Here is a 23,050-nt window from a genome sequence, read left to right as displayed (position 1 = left end):
ACCGCGAGAAGACGGATTGTCCCGCTCCTATCAGGCAGCTTATATGGAGGGAAAAACGTCCTTCTCCGATTAGGACTGCGCGAGAACACGGGTCGGCTTCTTTGGAGCATCATGAGCCGTGCGCGTGGCAAATAAACTAGACGGCCCAAGCCCAACGGCCCAAGCCCAACGGCCCATGTAATATCGACTCCACCACCCAGCGCAAAATCGGACGGACTCCCCCAGCCTTCTCCGACCGCCGGCTTCCATCACGCCGTCATCGCCGACGCCGAGCCTTCCCGTCGATTCCGGCTGCTCCCTTTTTGCTACTCCGCCGCCGGCGTTGCCCTCCTCCACGAACTCGTCTTACCTGCCGCCGCGGCGCTCTGTGTTAGCGCTACTTGTCTCTCTTATCTCTCTCTCCCTCTGTCCCACCGCTTTCCCTTCGTCGTCTTCTCGTCTCCCTCAGCGCCGGCGAGAGGCACCCCGTTCCACCGGGCTTGCCCCGTATCCGGCAGCTAGCGCCGCTGCCCCCTAACCAGTAGCCGCGCATACTTTCGCCCGCTCCCACAGAGCTAGGGTTTCTCCACGTTCATCACCCAGCGCCGCCAGATCCAGCGTTGTCTTCCTCTTGCCGCACGCGGCGGCGGCTCATTCGTCGTCGAACACGCCGGGGCGCCTGCTCCTCTTCCGTCCTCCGCTCGCACCAGCCGCCTCCTCATCCTCCTGCATCTGCCGGTGCCGCCTCCGACTCCTCCCGCATCTGCCGGCATCGTCTCCTCACTATTATTTTGGATAAGATGTCGTCCAAGAAGAACTATTACAAGGAGAAGGTGATGCGGCGGAAGTAAGTATCATTTCACTTGAAAGATTTCTATGTATTTTTGTTGGATTCTTTGTACTGATTTGAGGGAGGAACAAAAAGCAGCCATGGGAAAATATAATACTCCAATTTGCAACCTTTGATGGTATAGTTACTGTTTGCTTGTAAAGTAGTTTCTGAGATCCAGACTAAGTGGTAATATGATTTCATGAATTTTTGGAATTAAAGAAAACGACTGGACAGTTAATCCTATATCCACCCTCTTAATCTGTGATTAGGGTCTAAGGTTTCATGCAAATGGCCTGACTCACTGAACCATCCCACTTAACTTGATCTCTGCTTCACTTTCAAGACACTACCTTGCATTACTACTGAAAAAGGGAATTAGGTTCAGTGCTGATTCCTTTACCCATCTGAAAAAAAAAAACCCACATGACTGCCCTTATGTAATGTATGTATTATACTAGTCTTCTATATCATATTCTGTTTTATATACATATCACAACCTGTTGGTCCAGCATAATTGCAAAGTGCTAAACTATGTGAGTTTTGGAAATCTAAGATTCTTGCTCTCCCTAAACTTAGGAGAATGTGGCTATTGGATAATTCATTTTAGTCACTAGGAGGATAATTCATGCCCTTTTGCAGCATTTCAAGTCAGGTTTGCAGAATCTGCAATCAGGTCAAGATGTGATAAATTGATAATGATTAATAAGAGTCCTCTTCTTCAACCTAGAATGATTTTTTCACACCTCTTGCCCTGGCTAAACCAAATACCAAACCTGGCCACCAAAATACCAGCTTTTCTGCACTTGATAAATATCCCCATTTTCTTACTTGTGAGATCATGTCATCTCTCGCACTGCCCCACAAGGATGGGAACCCATCAGCTGTCACCGATAAATCCAGTTTTTATCTAAAAAAATGGCTGCATACAACAAACGGGTGCCCCAACCTACAAGGTGGGCTAACCGCATGAAAACACTTACCGCTTTTTAAAATATTGGATAAATCAGCTACAACTACAACTACTTTGAATATTCCTCTGTTGTTAGGGATTAAGTCAATTGGGCTAACCTGATTATCCCTTGTTTTCCCATGCAGAGAGGAGAAAAAAGAAGAACCAGAGACACCGAGGTATCGAGATCGTGCTAAGGAACGTCGTGAAGATCAAAACCCTGATTATGAACCTACAGAGCTTGGTTCATTTCATGCTGTGGCACCTCCTGGAACAGATTTAAGGTAAAAGACCGCAGGTTTCATCTGTTGACTCTGAGTGTTTTTCCTTGGTTTATCATATGCCCTTCTGGAACTCAATATATGAAACTGTTTGTGTTACAGGCTAGCAGATGCACACAAGATATCTATTGAGAAAAGCAAATATCTTGGAGGTTGGTCGTGTAGTAGTGTTACACCATTTTCTTTTAAGAAATGCTTTTCATCCTTACGGGACTAATGTATGTTTTTTACTCTTCATATGTATATAGACAATCACGAATGCTCATACATGTAGATGAGCAGCGGTTGAAATTATGATTGACATCTATGGAAATGAGAAATTGAATCTTTCTTTGCAACTGTTTTATGTCCACAAAATTGCAGCAGTTTTAGATCTTTTATTTGGAATACTCTTACCTGCTTGAATTTAGCTTCTTTTCCATTTGAAACATCAAGAGCTATCATGCACTTGGTTATTTTGACCTAGTCAGTCAGTTATATGCAGTCAAAGAATTTGATTTTATAGCTCAAAAGTAAAGGTGGATACTATAGCTGGACATATTTTCTATGAATATGATATGTTGTGGTGGGAATGTAGACTCAGATGGCTGTCAATTATCTTTTTTGTCTTCCACTAGGCTGCCACGTTGATTGATATTTAATTTTCACTTTGTTTTAAAGGTGATTTGGAACATACACATTTGGTCAAAGGCTTGGACTATGCTCTACTTCACAAAGTACGAAGTGAAATAGATAAGAAGCCTGATGCAGAGGATGGGAAGGATACACAGTCAAGGTACTTCCCACCATATTGCAATTTTAGTTTCATACTGTTTGATCCTGCTTTTTCTTGGTAGTTTTGTAAGAACGAGTAGCATTGTAGACAAGCTGTTAGATGGATGTTTCATGTCAAATTCTGTAATATGTTGATAACGGTGATTATCACTTGCATATTTTTTAAGCAAGTGCAGAGTTGATTCCTTTATTTATTTTATGACGCGACAAGCTGTGAAGCTCTTTCTGGGGCTAATCCTCTTTCTTGTATTTAGCAGTGAAGATAAAGGGAATCCATTTCTCTTGTTGGAATTTTAGTAGGTGTTTATGGTGGAAAATTTCCTGTTTTTGTTAAAGATGAATACTGTCAAGTAGAATTATTCTGCACTACAATTATTCCTAATTTTACCGTGCTTTACAGTGGCTGTTGGATCATTCTCGGTGAGACTTGATTTCCTGTATAGTATTGTTAGGATTGTAATTGGAATAATACAATAATTGCTTATAAGCATTTCTTGGTTTGGAATGTAGCATTATGAAGTATGGTCTCGTGTCCTTCATCCTCGTCTAGTTGCACTTAGTAAGTTCCCCTTTATGAAGTATTTAAGTAGGATACATATATTTAGCCTGTGAACTTGTGTTATACAGGTCAACAAAAGAAGATCAGGCAGTCTCGTTTCGCACTGCAACTGCAAAGGTAGATTTTCTTTTAGCTTATGAGCCAAAATATGTTTGTTCCTTATATAATGGACCATGTATCATGGAAACTAAAAGCAATTCTTGGTTGTTTGCAGTCTGTCTATCAATGGATCATAAAGCCACAAAGCATCGTAAAGTCAAATGAAATGTTTCTTCCTGGTCGGATGGCATTTATTTACAACATGGTACCTCCTTCAAAGCTCCCCCTTTTTAGTGCTTTCTGTATGTTACATTTATTTTCTGGTGGCAGTGGTGGTCACTTTACCTCATACAACATATGTATAATATTTTTTTTTCATCACTCGTTAGCATTCATCTGTCTAAGCTCTAAACATGATGCTGCTATGTTGTAAGAAAATGCTATTGCTGTTTCGATTTCTAATTTATATTTTATATACCAGCTTGTAAATGATAACATGCTTCTGTTTTGTCGGCTGTTGTAGTATACGTGATGCATGACTATGTTTCATGATGCATTGTCGTTTGTTTGTCTGCTCATCAGCCGGGGTGCAGTACAATCAGCATGCTTAAGCTCTCACTTTACAAAATAATTTGCAAATAAGAGAAGAAAGAGAGGGAGGACAAAGGAAATCTTCCAGTTGCAATATTTTATTTATATACTATTACATAGTATTGCTATTACACGTGTCTAGTCTCTGGTGAAATGATTTTTATGTCATGCAAATTTAAATTGTGATTATGAAGCATCATGGCTCCAATGATTGTTATATGCAGTACCTTCACTATGACCACAATCAAACTTACAAGACTAATCACCACTACTCCCTCCAACTCAAATTAGGGATTAAAGTTGAGATGAGAAATGACTCTGATTGGTTGAGATTATAAAATAGGTGAAAAAAATTAAATGAAGGATGGTTGTGATTGGTTGAGATGAGGAGGTAGGTAGGAAGTAGTTGTATTTTCATAGAAATTTGAATCTTAGAAATAGCTATAGACGGAGGGTGTAGATCATATTTTTGATGTATAATATTTTCATTTGCTGGATTTAATCCAAATGGTTTTCTGAGAGTAGGAGTAAAGGTGTTTGCATTGCCTATTCTTGTGGCATGTCTAGTACTACTGATTTATGTTATTTGGAAATAATTTTTCACCATTCCCTGTTTTGGTTTAAATTGTGGGTTATAGGGGCAGAATAATTAATTTCATTAATGAACCAGGAGGATGGACTTAACAATGATATTCCGACAACTCTTCACAGGAGCAAAGCTGATTGCCCTGTTCCCGAGGTATTATGGCAAATAAAACATATACCACATTGAAATTTCCTGAAACTTATCATTTTCCTCGGTATTCTTCTTGCTTCTGCAGGAGATGGTTACTGTCAGTGTGGATGGTTCTGTACTTGACAGGATTGCTAAAATCATGTCATACCTTCGACTTGGATCATCTGGGAAAGTCTTGAAGAAAAAGAAAAAGGAGAGGGACACAAAAGGTATGTTTCTTGAATATTAAAATGGATTTTGTGCAGTGGAAGTTGATTGAACGACTGATTACTAAGTGACACTAGGAAAATATTCTTGGTTAAGATAATGTGTCAAAATATGCTGAAATGATTTGTTTTGTAGCTGAGTATTTACATTTGGAACAGTTATAATAGTATGATTTGGTACTTTTTTGCCACGATGGTTGAGTCGTGTTTCAATTGCTTTCTAGTTTTCTGTCAAGAATGAAACTTCGGGTACTAGTTATGACCATATCTTACACAGTTGCTTTAGATTCTGAACAGATTAATTAGTTGGCTTCATGTTTTTGCAATGTGCGTGCTTTCTCATCCATATCTGCACTTGCTTTGCCAAATGAAGTTAGTTAGTTATCTTGATTCTTCCTATGCTTGCTTGCAGGGAAGAACAGTTTGGCAAGTGGTGACTACGATGAGGTGGCTAGACCTGGCCAAACTAATGGTTCTGCTCTGAAACAGCAAATACAAAAGGCAATGCCACCACCGCCACCCCCTCGAAATAATAATTTCAGTGGGAACGAGAAACAGTCTGTTCCTGTTGTTAGAGCAGATGAGGATGATATTTTTGTTGGAGATGGTGTTGACTATTCTGTTCCTAACAAAGAAATGAGCCAGAGCCCTGTCTCTGAAGATATGGAGGAGTCCCCACATAACCACCAGAAGCAGTCCTATTTCACTGAACCTATCTATGGGCCCGTCGCACCATCTGACAATGCTCAAGCTTGGCCACAACCGGTAATCCAGCTATTAGTTCAGTAACTTCGGTTCCACTGTGCTACAAGTAAAATTAGAGTTTTGTATGTCGAACCTTTGAGACAATCTTTTCTTTTTGCCCGCAGTCATAGCCTTTTACGGCTATTGATTACTAGTATGTTCCATTCTTGACCTGTATGTCCTAAAAGTTCATATCTCTTCTAATGTCTCAGAATGGATATGATGCTATTCAAGCTCAAATGGTAGCTGCTGGATATCAAGGAGAGTGGTCAGGCTATCCGTACAGTGAACAACTGGCTTATCCGGAACAATACATGCAACAAAGCACTCAGGACTATGATGTGTTAGCTGATCCAAATATATCCCAGGATCCAAGGTTGATGACTCAGGCAGATAAGGATAGAGGCCTTGGTTCTGTTTTCAAACGTGACGATGAAAGGCTTAAGCAGCTGAGGGAAAAAGATGCACGGGAGAAGGATCCTAATTTTATTTCAGATAGTTACTCCGAGTGCTATCCTGGTTATCAGGAGTACAACCATGAGATTGCAGGGAGTGATGAAGAAGATGATTTGTCGAAGATGGACATGGGTGGCCGGGTAAGTTAGAGTAATGTATTCTATAACTAGCATGATTATTTTTTTTTCATGTTTCCCTTTTCTGTTGCAGACATAACTCGTGTTTATTGTACCCTACTTATCTTTGCTCCAAATTTCCATTCCTCTAATATACGACGCTATGGTTCCTGAGCAGGCTAAGGGCCGTCTTCACAGGTGGGACTTTGAGACGGAAGAGGAGTGGGCCAAATACAATGACGAGAAGGAGGCCATGCCCAAGGCCGCATTCCAGTTTGGGGTGAAGATGCAGGATGGCAGGAAGACGAGGAAGCAGAACAAGGACCAGAAGATCACGAATGACCTCCACAAAATCAACAAGATACTTGCCAGGAAGAAGGGTGAGAGAGATGGAGGGGATGATGGCGGGCATTACGATGACGATCTACCTAGTGGGAAGAAGCATCGTGCTTGATGTTATTAGTCACTCGGTTTATCCTGCGAGTGGTGTAGAATTGTATGTACAAGGAATTACAGTGCTATTAACACATGGCAGTCGCAATGTCCAGCGTTTGTTTAAGGTTGGTCGGTACAGTTTTAAGGGGGGGATTAAAGAGGATGGTCATTGCTTCGAGCTGGACAGTTAGAATATGTTGTGTTCTTTCGTCGTTGACTAAGAACGACTAAGGATGAAAGGTTAAAATTTATTTGATTTTTTATAGTTATTTAATGTTATTAATGATGGAGTTTTAAAATCTACTTTAAGAATGTGAGGTGATGATAAAAACCTTTTGAAAAAAAACACTTTCATTAGAAAGCCGAGAAGAAAAAAAAATAGAAGAGCACAACCACATGTGCCACCTTTCTATATATAACACCCGGTAATTTGCTTTGTTGCATGATGAAATAGAAAAAAAAAACATCACCGAATGCCCTTTTTTTTAATAGACAATGCATACATTCAGAAAATCATTTAGAATCTTTACAGAAGATGTCTTCTACTTATCAAATGTCATACAAACAGTTATATACTTATATGGAATAAACAATACTGCGATTCTATGAATAGTAAGATAAAAGAACAGTGTAAATTTCGTTAATTTCTATCATTACAAAAGAATCAACATTTTACAGTACAAGCCAACTGTGTGTTACGGAAACATTGTCAACGCATTACTGAAGCATTGTCAACGCATTAGGCTAACCTGTGCAAGCAGAGACGATGTTGCAATTTGCAAATGCTCTTCCTTTGGTGAATGCCAACTAACTTTAACTATACCCTCTCTATGTCAGTGGAAAAGCATCGCCGTCTAATTACAGCAAAGTGAGTTGTTAAACTACTGTGTTAGAGCAATTTTATAGTAAAAAAAGTAACAAAATATCTCGAGGTCTCGCGGTACCAAATCATTTCTGATCGTTCAATCTAACAGCGTATATCTTACTCACGTAGATATAATAAGAAAATAATTTGATATCTCGAGGTACTTTTTTTGAACCGGAGCAAATCTCACTTTGTTAACATGTAGAAACTACTCCCTCCGTCTTCAAATAAACCAATTTTTCACTTTTTACATATAATTTTTGACTCTTCGTCTTATTCAAAAAATTTTTGTGATTGATATTTTTGTTTTTATTAGATGATAAATCATAAATAGCACTTTATATGTGACTAATTTTTTTCTAATTTTTTTTAAAAAATTTAAATAAAACGAATAATCAAACATTAAACACGAAAACCGAAGAATTATTTTTTTTTTTGAGACAGCATGCCCTAACTAATATGTGCAGGCTGCCACGAGCTTGAGGTACAGATCAAGGTCATGCGATGCAACCACGTTGCTCCACGTGTCCTGGCCGCAAAGGCGCAGCTCGCGGCCGACGTCGCTGTACTCCCAACCCATCTTCGACACAAGCCACCTCGGAAACCTCGGCTTCCTCTTCGCCGGCGCGTCGTCCCGAGCGCCGCCGCAATCGTCGGCGTCGGGGAACCCCGGCACCCTGGTCACGATGTCGTCCGAGTTCACGACGCGGAGCACCTTGCCGCCGCTCTCCTCCAGCCTTCGCCGGAACGCCGCGTTGCCCACGCGCGGCCCGCCGAACGACACGGCCGTCACCATCGGCGCCGCGCCGCCGTGGCCTTGCATGGCGGAAGTCGTCGTGATCTCGTAGGCGGTGAGCACCGCGAGCGCGGCGCCGAGGCTGTGTCCGGTGACCGTGATGCTCAACGGCGGCATGCCCTTACCGCCGTACTCGCTGATGATTCGCTGCACCTCGCCGCGCACCTGGTGCTGCAGGCTGCTGTGCGCTTTGCCCGGGGTGGTGAAGAGCCTCCAGAATCCACTCTCAACCATCGGCGCCGCCTCGCCGTCGGCTGATCGCGGCGAGGTGGTCAGCGGCAGGCGGGTGAGAGTGGACTTGAAGTTGTCCACCCACTCGCTGCATGTCGCCGTGCCGCGGAACGCAATGACGACGTCGCGGCGACCGAGCCGCTCGATCTCCTCCTCTTCGTCGCACACCGCGACGTAGCCAATGTAACTCGAGCGGCACGACAGCCAGCACGGCGCCGACGTCGACGCGGCATGGAGGAGCCGGGCGACCCGGTACCCGGTCTCGGGGAGACCGGAGCGGCGGAGCAGGGAGTTGCTCGGGAACCGGCAGGACCCGTACGACGGTGCGCCGCCGTCGAAGTTGAAGCTGGCGTACGCGGCGCGGACGAACTCGCCGTACCGGACGAGCTCGCCGCGGAGCGCGCCGTCGAGCGGGTTAAGCAGGCCGTCCCAGTCCCGCGCGCCCTGGAGCTCCGCCCACTGCCTACCAATCCGCATCCCCAACGGCTTGCACGTCGCCAATGAGCTCCGGACGACGGCGGCGCAGCGCCGGCCGCCACGTCGCGTAACCGCGGCGCTAGGGTAGCAAGCGCGAGCTCCAGAGATGGACGCCGCCATGTGTCACTACAGTTCTGGCCACAAGCTCGGAGACCAGAGCTTGTTATATATGCAGGGAGCATGAGAAATGGAGGGAAAACTTAGAGAGATGCTTCTTGCGATTTGAAAACGGCGGGAAATAGTACGTTGGCAGGCACCATGCCTTTCATCGCTGGGCGTTCTCTGCTCCCTCATTTCGGGTAATTAATCCACATTTTTTTCTGGTAAGAAATTCCTAATGCATCTTTGAGTTTGGCTCTGTAATGCTGTATTCGACCAAAAACTCAAAAGTTGATCGGCCAAACCTCCGAAATGATCCAATCTGCTTGGATTGATGCAGGGCTCCAACTTCTTGGGAAGCAAATGGACATGTTTATCTGAAGAAGATTGCAGCCGAATACAGGGTAGGAATGCTAATTTCGTCTTGTGCTTTGCATGGCTTGCACGTGGCAATACTGCTGATTAACTCGTTTTTTTTCTACCAAACAAAGATGCAAGAAATTTTCAAATTAAGATGAAACCATATGTGCAATTTAAATATGAGATATATAGTTCAGCTGGAGGGGTTCAGTTTGATGATTTCAGGACAGGACAACCGTTAAATGAAATTCAAAAGCACTTTTTCCAGACATACAATTTGCAGTACATCATTTTGAGTACTGGATAATCCATTATTCTAGACTGCATGTCTACCTCAAGATAATTCAAGCAAGAACCATGTGAGTGTTACATCATTGGCACCAGGTGTCTGCAGATTATGCATTTGAAACTAATTGCACCGGTTTAGATATTTTCCCATTAGAAACAAAACAGATCCAATTCCATATTAAGATGTCAGAGGATATTGACCTCAACCTGCAGTTAGCTGAACATCGTTGGTCTATGCAACAGTGAGGGTATGATCCGTACAGAAATGCAATACAAGCAGGTGGCAAATTAGCACCCAATTATCCTCGATGCAGTGAGCTTGCATTCCTCATTTGGAAAACCTCTTCCAAGGTTTCATTGCCTAACCACCCTGTAACTTGCAATCTCTGGTGCCTAATTCTTTTCTCCTTTTCGCTTTCATGACAACCCAAAGCAGCTTCAGAAAGTTGGCACAAGTGATCCCTACACGTACCAAAAATGCCATTGCCCCTAAGCTGTTCTAGTAGTAGTAGCAGGGGCTGTGGCCTGTGGGAGCTGGAGCCCTACACTATGTGAGTCCTCACTGGGTCCCTATAAAATTTTAGGAAAAATTACAATATACCATTATAATTTTATAAAATTAAAGATATTTCATTCTGGCTCACATATCATTGATTTATACGGACTTTATGGACCTGTTTGGGGAGCTTCTTTCAGCTGCAGCTTTTCACAGAAGCTGCCCCAAACGATCCACAGCTTCTCAGAATCTGTAGTTACAGATTCTGAAAACTGAACTAAGAATCCAGAATCTGGAGAAGCTGGGTTTAGGAGCTTTTCTATATTATCAGAAGTTGGTTACTAAGCAGCTGCTTCTCAGAATCTAAAGCTCTCCCAAACAGACCCTATATGTCATTGAGATACTAATGATATATCTCTAATTTTACAAAATCATAATGACACGTTTAAAAATTTCCCAAAATTTTATATCAGGGATTAATGAAAAAGGGGGCTGAAGCTCTGTATAACTTGTTCAGACCCTCTAACCTCGTTGGCTAGATTTTTTATTGAATAAATACTCTCTCCATGTGTTTTTTATATAATACCGTTGACTTTTATGTTTATATTTAATCATTTATTTTATTAAATATATATAATTATTAATTATTTTGTTATAATTTGATTTATTATTATAGGAACTTTAAGTATATTCTTTTGTAAATTTAAATAAAATTGTTGAATAAGACGAGATCAAACATAGATCTAAGAGTCAATGACGTTGTATTAAAAAAATGGAGGGAATAGCAGTATATTGCACGGTCATTTGGCACGTGTAGTCGCTGCAGTATAATCGTCCATATTCCATCACATAGATCTCTTCTTCCATCACATATTTTTTTTCACATGTGAGAAGCATGCCAGAAATTATTTTTCCTGCACGTTTTGCAGGCTTAAAATGATCCGTGTCGAATCAGGTCCACATTCCGGCACGGCCCATTTGTACATTGGGCCCATGCCCAAGACGCCCCACGGCCTAATGCTCCTCTAAATAGTCACGTGCTAAAAATAGTCCAATTCGAAATTCCCCACGGCGGCGTCGCCTCGCCTCGCCGGCGATGAAGCTCTCCGCTACCTTCCGATCCGCGAAGATCCCCCGCGCCTTTCCTCCCAAATCCGGCAAGGCCGCCGCTGCAGCCTCGGCCTCCTGCTCGTCCGGTGCTCCGTCGGAGGATGTTGCCAAGGGGAAGGCGGCCGCGAGGTGGTGCGTCTACCTCATCGCCTCCTACCGGATACCCCGCACCTACGTCGGCGTCACCACCGATTTCCCTCGACGGTGATTCCAGAATCCCCTTGTCAGTTTCTTATCTGAGTGACTGATTCAGAAGGTCGTGGACTTGTGGTGGCTAGTTCCTGCTTAGCCGAAACATTTTGAAGTTGGTCAATTAATGATCGAAATCACACGTTCCGATGAGGTTTTAGTCAATGCAGTTCCTGTCTCCGGCATATTTTGTTAGCTGATACTAGTTTGTAGAAGTATGATATACGATATTAGGACTGAAATTTGACATAGCTTTGAGAAGTGATGGTATTTGGAGTGAAATCCTATTATTTTGCATATGGTTAGTACATTGTTAGGACTTGGGAGAACAAATGAAGCTTAGATTATTGTTGAGTCCCTTTGGTGAAGATAGTAGGTCATGGATTAAATCTTAGTTTGTTCTGCTCGGCATTTTTTCCTATCAATAAGCTGTTATCTGCTCTTGTTGCTGCCTATCTTCATCATGTCCGTTACAGTCGTGTCTATTTCGTTGTGATCTACAACCAGAACTGTCCAGAACTGTGTTACTTGTGGTTTATATCAGAACTTCTCCTTTTGTCTCTGTATAAAATTGTAGTTCAACTTCTTTCTTTATATGCTCATCATTGGTTCTTGTTCAAATACATAGCTATTAACATGGTGAGAAAGTATGAAGATGAGAAAAAACATTTAAATATCTTTAGTCGTACCATGTTAAAATGGTAATTATCTGATAAAGTATTTTTATTATTTCTAGCCTGAGACAGCATAATGGTGAGTTAAAAGGTGGTGCCAAAGCTTCCTCTGCTGGAAGGCCATGGAATCTCGCATGCCTTATTGAAGGCTTTGTCAACAGAAGTGAAGGTTATGAATTGTAACCATCCTTTTCCAACAGCTTTAGACTTGGTTAAGGTGTTGCTAGAATTGCATATAACCATATAGTGCTCCAGCTTGTAAGTGCAGCTTTCCTTGCCAGTATCACGCTGTGCTTCAGACTTGATTTAGGGAGTCATTTCATTTTGAACATTTTTCCCATTCTTGTACCACCAAATTTTACATAGAAAACAGTGGTACCTTTTGGTATTTTCTCAAGAATGGTAAAATTGCTCTTTCATTTTTGCTGGAATTGTTTTGTATCATCGTGTGCTTCTCTGACATTACCCTATGAAGCAATATGTTTATTTAGCCAAAACAAAACAACGCAACAACATGACTTTCTGTGCTGAACTGCTGATGTATACCCAAGTAGGTCACTTACTTTTCTTGTTTTGCTTAGCGTAATGAACATTTCATTGAGATTTATATGTTAATTTATACTTTAACATAAACCAAATGTTTAGTTATTGTTGCCTTTTTTTCCGCACAGAGAAATGTTACATGGTCGACACATTCAAATGTTCCAGACTGTTACTCTTATCAAATAAAGAATGTCCCTTATATAGATGCCATCTCCATCCATTGCAAAATAACAATGAAAAAACTATTTAGCATTTACTGAACTATTTTTTGCAGCCTGTGAATTCGAATCAAAATGGAAGAACATATCCCGAAAAATGGCACGCAAAAGGGGTGAACCTAGCATGACCTCGTTGCTGCAGCATCGAGATATGGCATTGAGCAGAGTGAAAACCGATCTGGCTTGTAGCCATCTGAAAATCACATGGAACTCAAGTTGAAGTTATTTTTCTAATGGCGGTCTGTACATGTATTTGAAACTGCAAAATGTCACCTGTTACTTTGAAGTTTGTTAGAAAAATCACATGTTTTCCTGCTCTTCAACACTATTTTATGGCAGAATGATGAAACTGCTTGTTGTATTTGTTTATTTAAGACATGAAGACCTTGAAAATTAAGTGGCTCGGTGATTGCAAACTTTTTCTTTACTTGGAGTCTGCACTGGTGGCAAAATGTAATCATTTATGATAAATTATGATATTGCTTTCCATCTTTTTCCTTCAAAAGTTTAGACTAAATACTACCTGGCTACCCCAGGTTGAGTATCATCTGGCATAAATACCGTTATCCTTGTATGCAACAGAATATGGCAGAAAGCATGGGCAGGTAATTCAAGGCTCTGTTTAGTTTTCAAATTTTTTTTCAAAAACATCACATCGAATTCTTGGATACTTAAATAAAGCATTAAACATACATGAGCTAAAAAACTAATTACACAGTTATGGAAGAAATCTTGAGACGAATCTTTTAAGCCTAATTAGTCCATGATTAGCCATATGTGCTACAATAACCAACATGTGCTAATGACGAATTAATTAGGCTCAAAAGATTCGTCTCGCTGTTTCTAGGCTAGCTGTGAAATTCGTTTTTTTATTCGTGTCCGAAAACATCTTCCGACATCCGGTCAAACGTTCGATATGATGTTTTTACTAAAAAATTTTGACAACTAAACACCACCTCAGTGAAGGGACACTTGCATAGATTACGTTTGACTGACCCTTTGTCTTGACTGCGGTCAACCACCCTAATGCTATACGAAGGTCAAATGGCCAAACCAGAAGAATCTCAAGGGACAAATTTCCAACAACTATAACACGCATCAAACTAGATAAATTACTAAACCAGCTATAGCCATCAGCCTGTGCGCTGTTTAACCGGATTACAGGAGCAATGTTCTACACAACTAAAGCAGCATTAGCACTGCAGTTAAATGGTTTTTTCAGCAGTACCGTTTTCCGCAGGCCCCTCATTCGCCAAAGCAAACGGTCGATAAGGCACATCGCTCATTGGTTGAGGAACTGATCGACCTCCAAAATCTTCTGGAAAGAACTCAAAATTGGGACCAAAGTTGAATCTGACTTCGCAGTTTGGTTGGTCAGGCAGTGTATACATTGACGCAGCTGGATAGTACCGCCCTCCAGGAATGTCCACAAAAGCCGTGCCCTGGCATACCCCATTCTTGAAGTAGCATATCTCGCTACCTGCATTTGCAAAATAAACATGAAGTATTGAAATGGCTGAGGAAAGGCCACTGGAGAGGTTACAGAAATAAAACAATGGAAGCTAAAAGGTTGGAAGTGCCATATAAGTTACAATTGTGCAACACAACCACTCTTAGGATCCTGACTTATATATGAGAAAAGGCAAACAAGGAGCACCTTTGTTATTAAAAAAATCATGTAGGCAAGAAATAGAGATCCAATGAAAGATAAGAATGTGCACCTATTACAGGATATATTCAAGGGCTAATAAAACTTTACAGACTTCATCAATCATCATAAGGACAAAAAAGAAATAATTGCCTTATTTTTTTATCCAGGCATAGCATTTTAAATCGAATGCAAGATAAGGTGCTATGATGGTTGGTCAACTGGATTCGTAAAAACACCGCAAAATAACCTCCTTTGACCTAGTAAACCTTAGGATTAGATTGGTAGTACCCTTTGAATTGTAGATAAATCACAGAACGGAAAACTACAAGTAATTAAACTTCAGGATAACATGTTGAAGAACACATTGTCTTCTGAAATATGTGAACTTGCATATATGTGTTTTAGTTTTACTTGTATGTAATACAAAAAAGACACTATGCACTGCCAAACAGTCAAAGGTTACATTTTCAGGTCAGATGATGATAGAGACACTCTTGAACAGGTAATGAAGCAAATTTAGCTACATTTCAAAGATATTTCTTGCGTTTTATGGTGGCGCATTTTCATGTTGTGCCTCTGAAGAGAGCACCACTCAAGTAGCATATGCTGCTTCCTTTGCTTTCCTTGTTACATTTGTCTTATGAACTGTTTGCTGTATTCAGGACTGAGGTAATTACTAAAACACTCGTGAAACATTAGTAGGATGTAAAAGCCTGTTGATATGGAACTAACCATACTATTCATCCTTGTCAGGACAAGTTTACACTATCCTATTTCAACTACTGGAAGTTCAAATCTTTGTTGTATAACCATAGATGTAAAAAAAACTTCAATTGGTTGGCCTGAAACCTAAATCACATTATTTGTGCAATTTCTTTATTTATCGGTAATTTATACTAGTACAAAATTCTACATTACGCCAAGTATTGCATATAAACATACACCATACTAGTTGTGAACCAGCTAGTTCATAACTTCATACCCATTTGTCTTGTGAAAATAGCATGTGTTATTTTCAGTGCTGGCGATTTAGCACTAGTCTACTAAGAAAAAATTCTACTCAAACACATGCTATTCCACAAATAGGATAGTCGCCAGTGGTACTCACCAGGAACTGGATCCGGCGTCTTCTGCTCAGTCGCCTTGGGAGCCTCTGCACGGAAAGGCAGACCCTTGTAGTGAACCAGGAAAGGCTGCTTAGGCTCATACAGCTCTCCATCAGGCAGATGGATGTAGAATCCAAGGACATCGCCCTCGCCATAGCCTTGGTCAGCATACTTGGCCCTCCAGGCCTTGTGCACCTTGGTACCATCCAGGTCGCGGTACCCGAATCCAAACACATCGTAGCCAACGGGTGCGTGGAGGTCAGCATTGTTGGTAGCCCAGCCAAGGCGGGTGTGGCCGCTGCTGCCGAGGTGAAGGACCTTGATCTCGAAGTACCAAGTGCCGATAGCGACGCCTCTGGTGGCGCGCACCATACGGTAGCCCTTGGTGCTGCCGGCGGTGAGGCGGTCGTCGGAGACCTCGACCTTGTCGGACTTGAAGACGCGCGAGAGGAGCACGGGCAAATCGGGTGCGTCGTCGTTGCGCTCGGCCGCAAAGCGGGGCGCCGGGGTGAGGACGAGCTCCTCCTCGCCGCTGGAGGGCCTAGGGAGGCGGCCGCCGCCGGCCCCGCCGCTGCCGCCGGCGAGGGCGTTGGCCGGCTGCTTGGCCTTCTTCTTGCCCTTGCGGGAGGCCGGCCTGGTCCAGACGCTGTTGCTGTTCTTCTTCTTGGACTTCTTGCTCGGCGGCGCCGGGGGCGCGAGGGTCATGTGCTTCATGGCGCCCAACGGGTTAATCCCGTCGTCCACGGCGGCGGGGGCGTCGGGTGGCGCGGCGACGCCCGAGGCATCGGCATCGGAGGCATCGGCGAGCGCGGCGTCCGAGAAGGGGGTCTCGGGGTCGGCGGAGGCGGGGGTGTCGGGCAGATTTGGGGTTCCGGCCGCGGATGGAGTTGCGTCCGACATCGGCTGGAACGGCGGCGGGGCGGGGGAGGATGGCGCAGCCAGAGCGTCGGCGTCGGCCATCGGGATGGGAGGGAGGGGATCAGTGTTCCGGAATTCGTAGGGTTTTCTGTGCGAATCGGGGTAATTTGGGGTTTTGCTGATCTATTTCAGAAATAGAAACGGTTTTGGTTTGCGAAATCGCGAGGGAAAGGAGGAGGTGGTGCTCCCGCGGGTGGAAGGGAGCCCCCCGCGAATTTGGATTTTGGAGGAGAACGTGGCGCCATCTGCCGTTCGTTGCTGCTGCCTGCACCACTGGATCATCAGCACAAATGACAATTTCTTTTGGTGCAGATTGAACTAGAATAGATTGAACAAGAATTTGACTGCAGTTTGGTTTCTCCCAGTAAGCGTTTTTTGGGCCTTACCTATGAGAGACCAAACAAAATTTACCTCAGACAAGCAATGTAAAGCATATAAATAGTACTCTCAGCTGCACCAGTTTCTTGTAATCTTAGGTTGATTGGGAAAAAGACAAATGACATACTTGTAAAGAAAAAAATGATTTATAAATAAAATTTTTATACATGCATTCTTTCAATCTAAAAACATAGGCTAGAAACTAAAACTACGATGAAAAAACACAAAATCAACTCCAAATTTAAGTTAAAAATTCAAATTTTGGTTTATGAGCATGAGCATAAATATAATAAAAAAGATGAACCTGCTGAAGTGCAGCAAACAGTATCGCGCAATCCAAGCTGTAGTAAGCAGACTGAGCAGGAGACCGACCAAAGTTTTGTAGCGTGTTATTTATGTTATAAGTGTAGCAGCAACACAATCACACAAGATATCTGCTGGCTGGTCGTATACTCGTACGGCATTATATTCAGAGCAGCTAATAGTCATTAGTAGTTTGTTACAGCAGTTTCATATGAGCTAAGTATGCTGGATGCTGGGATAGGCATGTAATCAAACGGTTCGTCAGCTATGACTAGAAGAGTACGGATCAACCTGCATTGAAGTTGAACAGGTATTAGTGCAGATGAAATGAGTAAGTTGAAAAAAAATAAAATCATGAAGGCTTCATCTAGTACGTCTCAGAAAACCATACATGCTTAAAGTGAGAAATGATTTCATGGTACCCTATTTGCACCTTAAAGTTGATTCGGATTTTTTTTCCGCCACAAGAACATAAGCATAATAGCTAAAGGGACGAAACAAACAGACAAGTATCAGATAGGTGTGAATCTCCAATTTATTGTTCACTGGCACATTCTCAAATTTAAGTATTCACCAACTAGCCTAGCTGTATAAATTGTTCGCAGTCCACATGGACTAGGATTTTGTTGCACAAAATCAGAAACAGGTATAATTCAATTTTTCTCCAATAACCAACACATGCTACATTGCAGCCTCAGTGAAAAACCGGATTTGTCAGGTGTGATCATAAAACCATTCAGCTATATCCAGTCAATACTACCATGCTGCTCCCAAAAAGGGACAAAAAAAAAATCAGATTTCTTCCTCAGTCCATGCTCAAACATTCTAACCGATTACATGCCAAACCAGCATCACAAGAATTGGAAGTAAGGCAATAAGATCAACACAGTGCATTTAGTTACAACATCTTCCAATATTTAATAAGTAGGCAATTCATGATGCATGAACAACCGAGTATGTGATAAGATAATGCCTGAGTGACATGAAGGAACCATAAAGGGAAGCTTGCTTTCAGAGTTTTGAGCCTGCAGCTATATCTTATGTGACGCAATGAGCTTATATTAGTACAATAACTGGTAGCAGAATATGTGAAACATTTATTTCTGGTACCAGTTGCCAGGATTTCATTTTATGGACACTACAATTATCATTTATGGGACATGGTTACAAGTTCATTCACATTAGTCATAACTAGCCAACAAAACAACCCTGAAAAAGACTCAGTCAAGTCACAAGAAAAATTCTCAAATTTACACTCTAATTAGCTTCCATCCAACCACAAAACAACGTTGTGCACCAGATAATACACTGAATGATCTATTTCAAAAAAAAGAAAAACTGAATGATTGAATCAGTAAAGCTATAAGTAGAGATAGGCGCTGCACAGTTCTTGGCATATCCTCACAAATTTCTGATGCCAACAATTTAAAACCAGATCAAAATTTAGCAAATATTACAAGAAAATAAACTGAGGAACCAAAAAACAATGAATCAGATATAATTTGCCAGAGATCACTACAAACATGAAACATCACAAAAACAATCCGAATCCATCTTGTACTTAGCAGTACTGGTCAACTAATTTCAATCAAGAATCTAACAGTTCAGTGGCACAGTCATCACTCATCAAGCTCTAGCTGGTTCACCAACAGCTCACAATGTAACCAAAGAATGTGGAACTACAGAAGCCCATAATTAATCCCCCTAATTGGTCAACATGTAGAATTCACCATATACGACTACTTGGCAAATGACAGGGAGGCGAATGACTACACCAGTGTCCACCCAGACAAAAATCTCCTAAATCATTCAACCAAAGACTACAGTATATGCAAGCACAGACCAATCTAAAATAGCATAACAGAAATTGATGTCGGAGTATTAGTAGACGACTAATACCCAAACTAATCCCACAAAATTCAGCCTTCTAGTCAAAATTAAGCATCCCTAGGTCTCAATTCCAAGTCCAAATGAAGCTTCCTCATTCACAAACCAACTTAATCAACAAAGAGTCTAGCATCAAAGGAAAAGGGTACAAGAACAGAAGTAAAATACCAGCAATAGGGGGCTGTCTAGTTGTAGTAGAGCTCGAGGCCCATGCCGTCGTGGATCTCGTAGTCCTTGAGGGTGATGTGGTCCTTGTAGATGTTGTACCACTTCTGGATGCGGATCTTCTCGGGCCTCGTCCCCGTCTGCGCCGCCACTAGCTTCTTGAGGTCGCCGATGGTGTCGTCCTCGTTGCACTTCACCCGCACCTTCTTCCCCAGCCGGTCGTTCAGCACGACCTCTATCATCTTCTCCTCCTCCCCTCCTCGCAAAGGTCACACAAACCCTAGGTCTGATGCTTCTTCTTTCCAAGGAATCGCGTGGAAGAGCGAAAGAAGAGACAAAAGGTTTATGCTCGGTGATGGGCTATGGGCCTTGATGGCATGTGTAGTAGGCCTTTTTTCTCTTTTCAGTTTTCACGCACGACGTAAGCCGCATCCAGAAAAAAAAAACAACAACAAGCGCTCTTTTCCTTTCTCCTCCCAGTATCCCACGCTATTTTAATCTTTATATTTTCAATAATTCAATCGAAATTTCACCAGGATAACCAATTCGGCCGACGACGACTCAGGCGCCTCCCAAACAATGAGCCGCCACTGCCGCCGCCGACGACCTAGCAGTGCGACGCCACCGCCACCGACGACGACCCAGCAGTGCGTCGCCGCCTCCCCCTAGCCTGACGCCTCGCTGCACCTGCGCCTCCCCAGCAGTGCGCCGCCACCACCGCCGACGACGACCTAGCGGTCCGCCGCCGCCTCCCCCAAGCCCAACGACGACTTGGCCACCCCCAATCCGCCGCCGTCGCCGCCTCCCTCCGGCCCGAAGTCGCCGCCTCCTCCCCCCAGCCCGACGCCGCCTCGCCGCACCTCCTCCCCTCTGCAGTGCGCCGCCGCCTCGCCACAGCCCGACGACGACTCGACCACCCCCAGCCCGACTCCACCGCCTCCTCCTCCCCCAGCCCGACGCGCGTGGCCGTCGACACCGCCGTCTAAGCTGGCTCTCTCCCCCACCGCCACCGCAGATGCCACCTCTCCCTGACGCTGTCGCCGCTCTCCCCCAACGTCGCCGCCGACGCCATCGCTCTCCGTACCCTCCAGCGCTGGTTGCCCTCTCCCCAAACGCCCGTGAGAATAGAGAGAAATAGTGAGATAGATAGAAAAGGAGGAGCAATTTAGTCCAATCATAATTAAAATTTAACTTTTTTAATTCATTTATCCTAAACTCTAATGGCAGGGTCAGACAACATTTTCGTTTTTGAAAAAGAGGGTTAAATCTACAAAACTGATAAATGAGGGTCAGTTTCATAGTTAGCCTTCAAAATAGACTTAGATATGCAATTGTCCTAAAATACAAAAATGAGGGCATTCTTCCACAAAATCCAAAAAAAAAATTGAATTGATGAAGTGTTGTGATCCTTCACACGTGCGGGCCCGCTCTAAATCAGAAACCTACGCCACAATCATGTGTGCTGGAGGCGCACATGCCCCACTAGCCCAAACAGTGTAAAAGAGGTTTCATCCGCCTGTTTGGTTTTTCAACAGCACAAAACTAGGAAAACAAATCTGAATATGAACTGTACATAAATTGAAACTTCAAAGCAAAATGAAGAGTAAACAGAGACTACTCCATAGTGCATATACTTTAGAAAATGCTCCGGTGTGGACGTACAATTTAAGCATAAAGATAGGGTGTATGTGTCCGCATGCTTTTTGCTTGTTGATCTCGCTTAATTTGATCCGACACGTCTGGTTTATTAACATTTGAACTAGCATCCAAACAATAAAGAGACATGTGGCTCTAGCCTTATCTTCATCAATCCAATCCTCATCCACTCATTCTACCTCATCTCTTTCCACATTTCACTCACACTCTCTCCCTCCCTCCATCTGCTAAGCACCACACTGTTGTAGCATGCAATGGTGGTGTGTCCACCAGCATTTGTGAAGATGGTGTGGGGGCGATGACATGTGATGATCTCTGTATCAAGTTCGTGAACCTAGGCTAGGGGTGGATAATAAGTCGACTTGACTTGGCTCGTTAGAGCTAACGAGCTAAGAAGCCAGCTAGGCTTGAGTTAGCAAGCTGGCTCGTTAGGCTCCTAAGTTTAATGAGCCTATCGAGTAGCTTGCGAACCAACTTAGGCTTGACTCATTAAGATTGTGAGCTCGAGTCAATCCGAGCCGAGCCTAAAATGAGTCAATTTGAGCCATGAGTTTCAAGCTTTTTGTCCATCCCTAACTTAGGCGGTGGTTGCCTTCTTCTCCTTCCATGTTCAAGGAGTTTGTGCGTGGATGTTAACATCTCACTGCCAAGCACATTCAAGAAGGTTGGTATGGACGCCAACGTCTCATCACTGGGAGCATGCAGGAGAGTGTACGAGAAAAGTGAATGATGCATTCTATTTTTGTATGTTTCAACGAATGTATAAGAATGTTTCTTGTGTTGAATCGAAATGTTGTACTAGGTATTTTTGATGTGCTTTGTATTTTTTGTCCTCAATTCTTGTGAATATGTTGATATTCCGATAGTTGGAGCTCGATGCTTTACATGTGAGAGTGAAAATTTTCACTTGGTGATTCGGTATTTTTATATTCCATAACACCTTTACCCACACCAGATCATTTTCTAGATACAATGAAACAATGCCTGCTTTTTAGTGAAAATCAAACATTCGATTCGTAGTTGCATAAATTATCCAACTAGGTGAGTGATTGGGTTAGCAAGCTACTAAGCTAATCGATAATTTGACATGACTACTTTAACTATTTTAGGCTACGGACATGTGACATTCTATATTGATTGGCCTCGGTTGATAAGACTTATAAAAATAAACAAACCAACAGAAAATAATTTTAGGATGAAATTTTTATGTTTCTACTCGAGGGAGTTTAAAAACCATTTTTTAAAATAACAAATAACTTAAAAATTAAGTTTGGAATTTAAATTCTGGCTATGGCTTATAAACTATACCAAGTAACCAAAGAGCTTAACTTACACATCATGATGGATAAAAAACGATAGCAATAGCGTGTCTTTTACGCTCATCCTAGCTTAGCTCTAAGATGTAACATCAAAGAAAAGACACGAAACAAGAAACCAAAGAGCTTAACCTACACGTCGTGATGGATAAAAAAACAATAGCAATAGCATGTCTTTTACCCTCATCCTAGCTTGGCTCTAAGATGTAACATCAAAGAGAAGACACGAAACAAGAAACCAAAGAGCTTAACCTACACGTCATGATGGATAAAAAAAACAATAGTAATAGCATATCTTTACTCTCATCGTAGCTTGGCTCTTAGATGTAACATCAAAGAGAAGACACGAAAAAAAGCCCTAAAGCCATGTTCTTTTCTCTTTATTGGTTATGGATTATCGTAGACATACATTGCAAGCTCTTAAACGTGTTTTGTGCAAAAATGGTTCTACGTAAAAGTTCTTCATCAAATCTTTCTTAATCAGAATTTTAAATTTATAATAGTTAATTTAGCCGTGTATATGTCCTCCAATAACTATCATAGAACTGGGTAATCTAGAAAAATCTTAAAAACTTATGAGAAAATTACACCATCTAAATAGTTAGAATATGGAGTACGTTTATCACC

At 42.5% G+C, this 23,050-nt stretch overlaps 4 protein-coding genes across 6 annotated transcripts; 2 read left to right on the top strand and 2 right to left on the bottom strand.

Moving 5' to 3' along the window:
* Window positions 1-249: 249 nt before the first annotated feature.
* LOC102701676 (suppressor of mec-8 and unc-52 protein homolog 2) lies at window positions 250-6,879 on the top strand. Its single transcript, XM_006663748.3, has 11 exons — window positions 250-826; window positions 1,907-2,044; window positions 2,144-2,193; window positions 2,702-2,816; window positions 3,443-3,491; window positions 3,589-3,678; window positions 4,675-4,743; window positions 4,826-4,949; window positions 5,359-5,711; window positions 5,903-6,286; window positions 6,441-6,879. The coding sequence occupies exons 1-11, from the start codon at window positions 780-782 to the stop codon at window positions 6,714-6,716; spliced, it is 1,695 nt and encodes a 564-aa protein (XP_006663811.1). The 5' UTR covers window positions 250-779; the 3' UTR covers window positions 6,717-6,879.
* A 1,137-nt stretch (window positions 6,880-8,016) lies between these two features.
* On the bottom strand, window positions 8,017-9,066 carry LOC102721977 (phospholipase A(1) DAD1, chloroplastic). Its single transcript, XM_015842726.2, has one exon. The coding sequence runs from the start codon at window positions 9,064-9,066 to the stop codon at window positions 8,017-8,019; it is 1,050 nt and encodes a 349-aa protein (XP_015698212.2).
* Window positions 9,067-11,369: 2,303 nt separating this feature from the next.
* LOC102701399 (structure-specific endonuclease subunit slx1-like) lies at window positions 11,370-13,470 on the top strand. Its single transcript, XM_006663747.2, has 3 exons — window positions 11,370-11,623; window positions 12,345-12,451; window positions 13,100-13,470. Exons 1-3 carry the CDS (start codon window positions 11,406-11,408, stop codon window positions 13,261-13,263), a joined length of 489 nt encoding a protein of 162 aa, XP_006663810.1. The 5' UTR covers window positions 11,370-11,405; the 3' UTR covers window positions 13,264-13,470.
* Window positions 13,471-14,107: 637 nt separating this feature from the next.
* LOC102721695 (protein TRAUCO) lies at window positions 14,108-17,690 on the bottom strand. Of its 3 annotated transcripts, none has more exons than XM_040529281.1 (3): window positions 17,401-17,690; window positions 15,803-17,104; window positions 14,108-14,523 (listed from the first exon to the last, which is right to left on the bottom strand). In XM_040529281.1, exons 2-3 carry the CDS (start codon window positions 16,758-16,760, stop codon window positions 14,249-14,251), a joined length of 1,233 nt encoding a protein of 410 aa, XP_040385215.1. In that variant the 5' UTR covers window positions 16,761-17,104; window positions 17,401-17,690; the 3' UTR covers window positions 14,108-14,248. The 3 variants fall into 3 exon arrangements, with proteins under 3 accessions (XP_040385215.1, XP_040385216.1, XP_006664329.2); XM_040529282.1 differs by having other exon boundaries at window positions 15,803-16,983; XM_006664266.2 differs by lacking the exon at window positions 17,401-17,690 and having other exon boundaries at window positions 15,803-17,297.
* Window positions 17,691-23,050: the final 5,360 nt, after the last annotated feature.

The sequence above is a fragment of the Oryza brachyantha genome, chromosome 12 (genome assembly GCF_000231095.2).
Source record: "Oryza brachyantha chromosome 12, ObraRS2, whole genome shotgun sequence".
NCBI classification, from domain to species: domain Eukaryota; kingdom Viridiplantae; phylum Streptophyta; class Magnoliopsida; order Poales; family Poaceae; genus Oryza; species Oryza brachyantha.
Note: the sequence above shows the minus strand (reverse complement) of the source record. Positions and strands in the feature narration are given on the sequence as shown.

Coding starts and splice junctions, on each gene's coding strand:
- LOC102721977 (XM_015842726.2), bottom strand. CDS start 9,066: ATGCGGATTGGTAGGCAGTGGGCGGAGCTCCAGGGCGCGCGGGACTGG.
- LOC102701676 (XM_006663748.3), top strand. CDS start 780: ATGTCGTCCAAGAAGAACTATTACAAGGAGAAGGTGATGCGGCGGAA. Junction 2,045..2,143: donor CCTCCTGGAACAGATTTAAG/GTAAAAGACCGC, acceptor TTTGTGTTACAG/GCTAGCAGATGCACACAAGA. Junction 4,950..5,358: donor AAAGGAGAGGGACACAAAAG/GTATGTTTCTTG, acceptor GCTTGCTTGCAG/GGAAGAACAGTTTGGCAAGT.
- LOC102701399 (XM_006663747.2), top strand. CDS start 11,406: ATGAAGCTCTCCGCTACCTTCCGATCCGCGAAGATCCCCCGCGCCTTT. Junction 11,624..12,344: donor ACCACCGATTTCCCTCGACG/GTGATTCCAGAA, acceptor TATTATTTCTAG/CCTGAGACAGCATAATGGTG. Junction 12,452..13,099: donor CTTTGTCAACAGAAGTGAAG/GTTATGAATTGT, acceptor TATTTTTTGCAG/CCTGTGAATTCGAATCAAAA.
- LOC102721695 (XM_040529281.1), bottom strand. CDS start 16,760: ATGGCCGACGCCGACGCTCTGGCTGCGCCATCCTCCCCCGCCCCGCCG. Junction 14,524..15,802: donor GACGCCGGATCCAGTTCCTG/GTGAGTACCACT, acceptor TTGCAAATGCAG/GTAGCGAGATATGCTACTTC.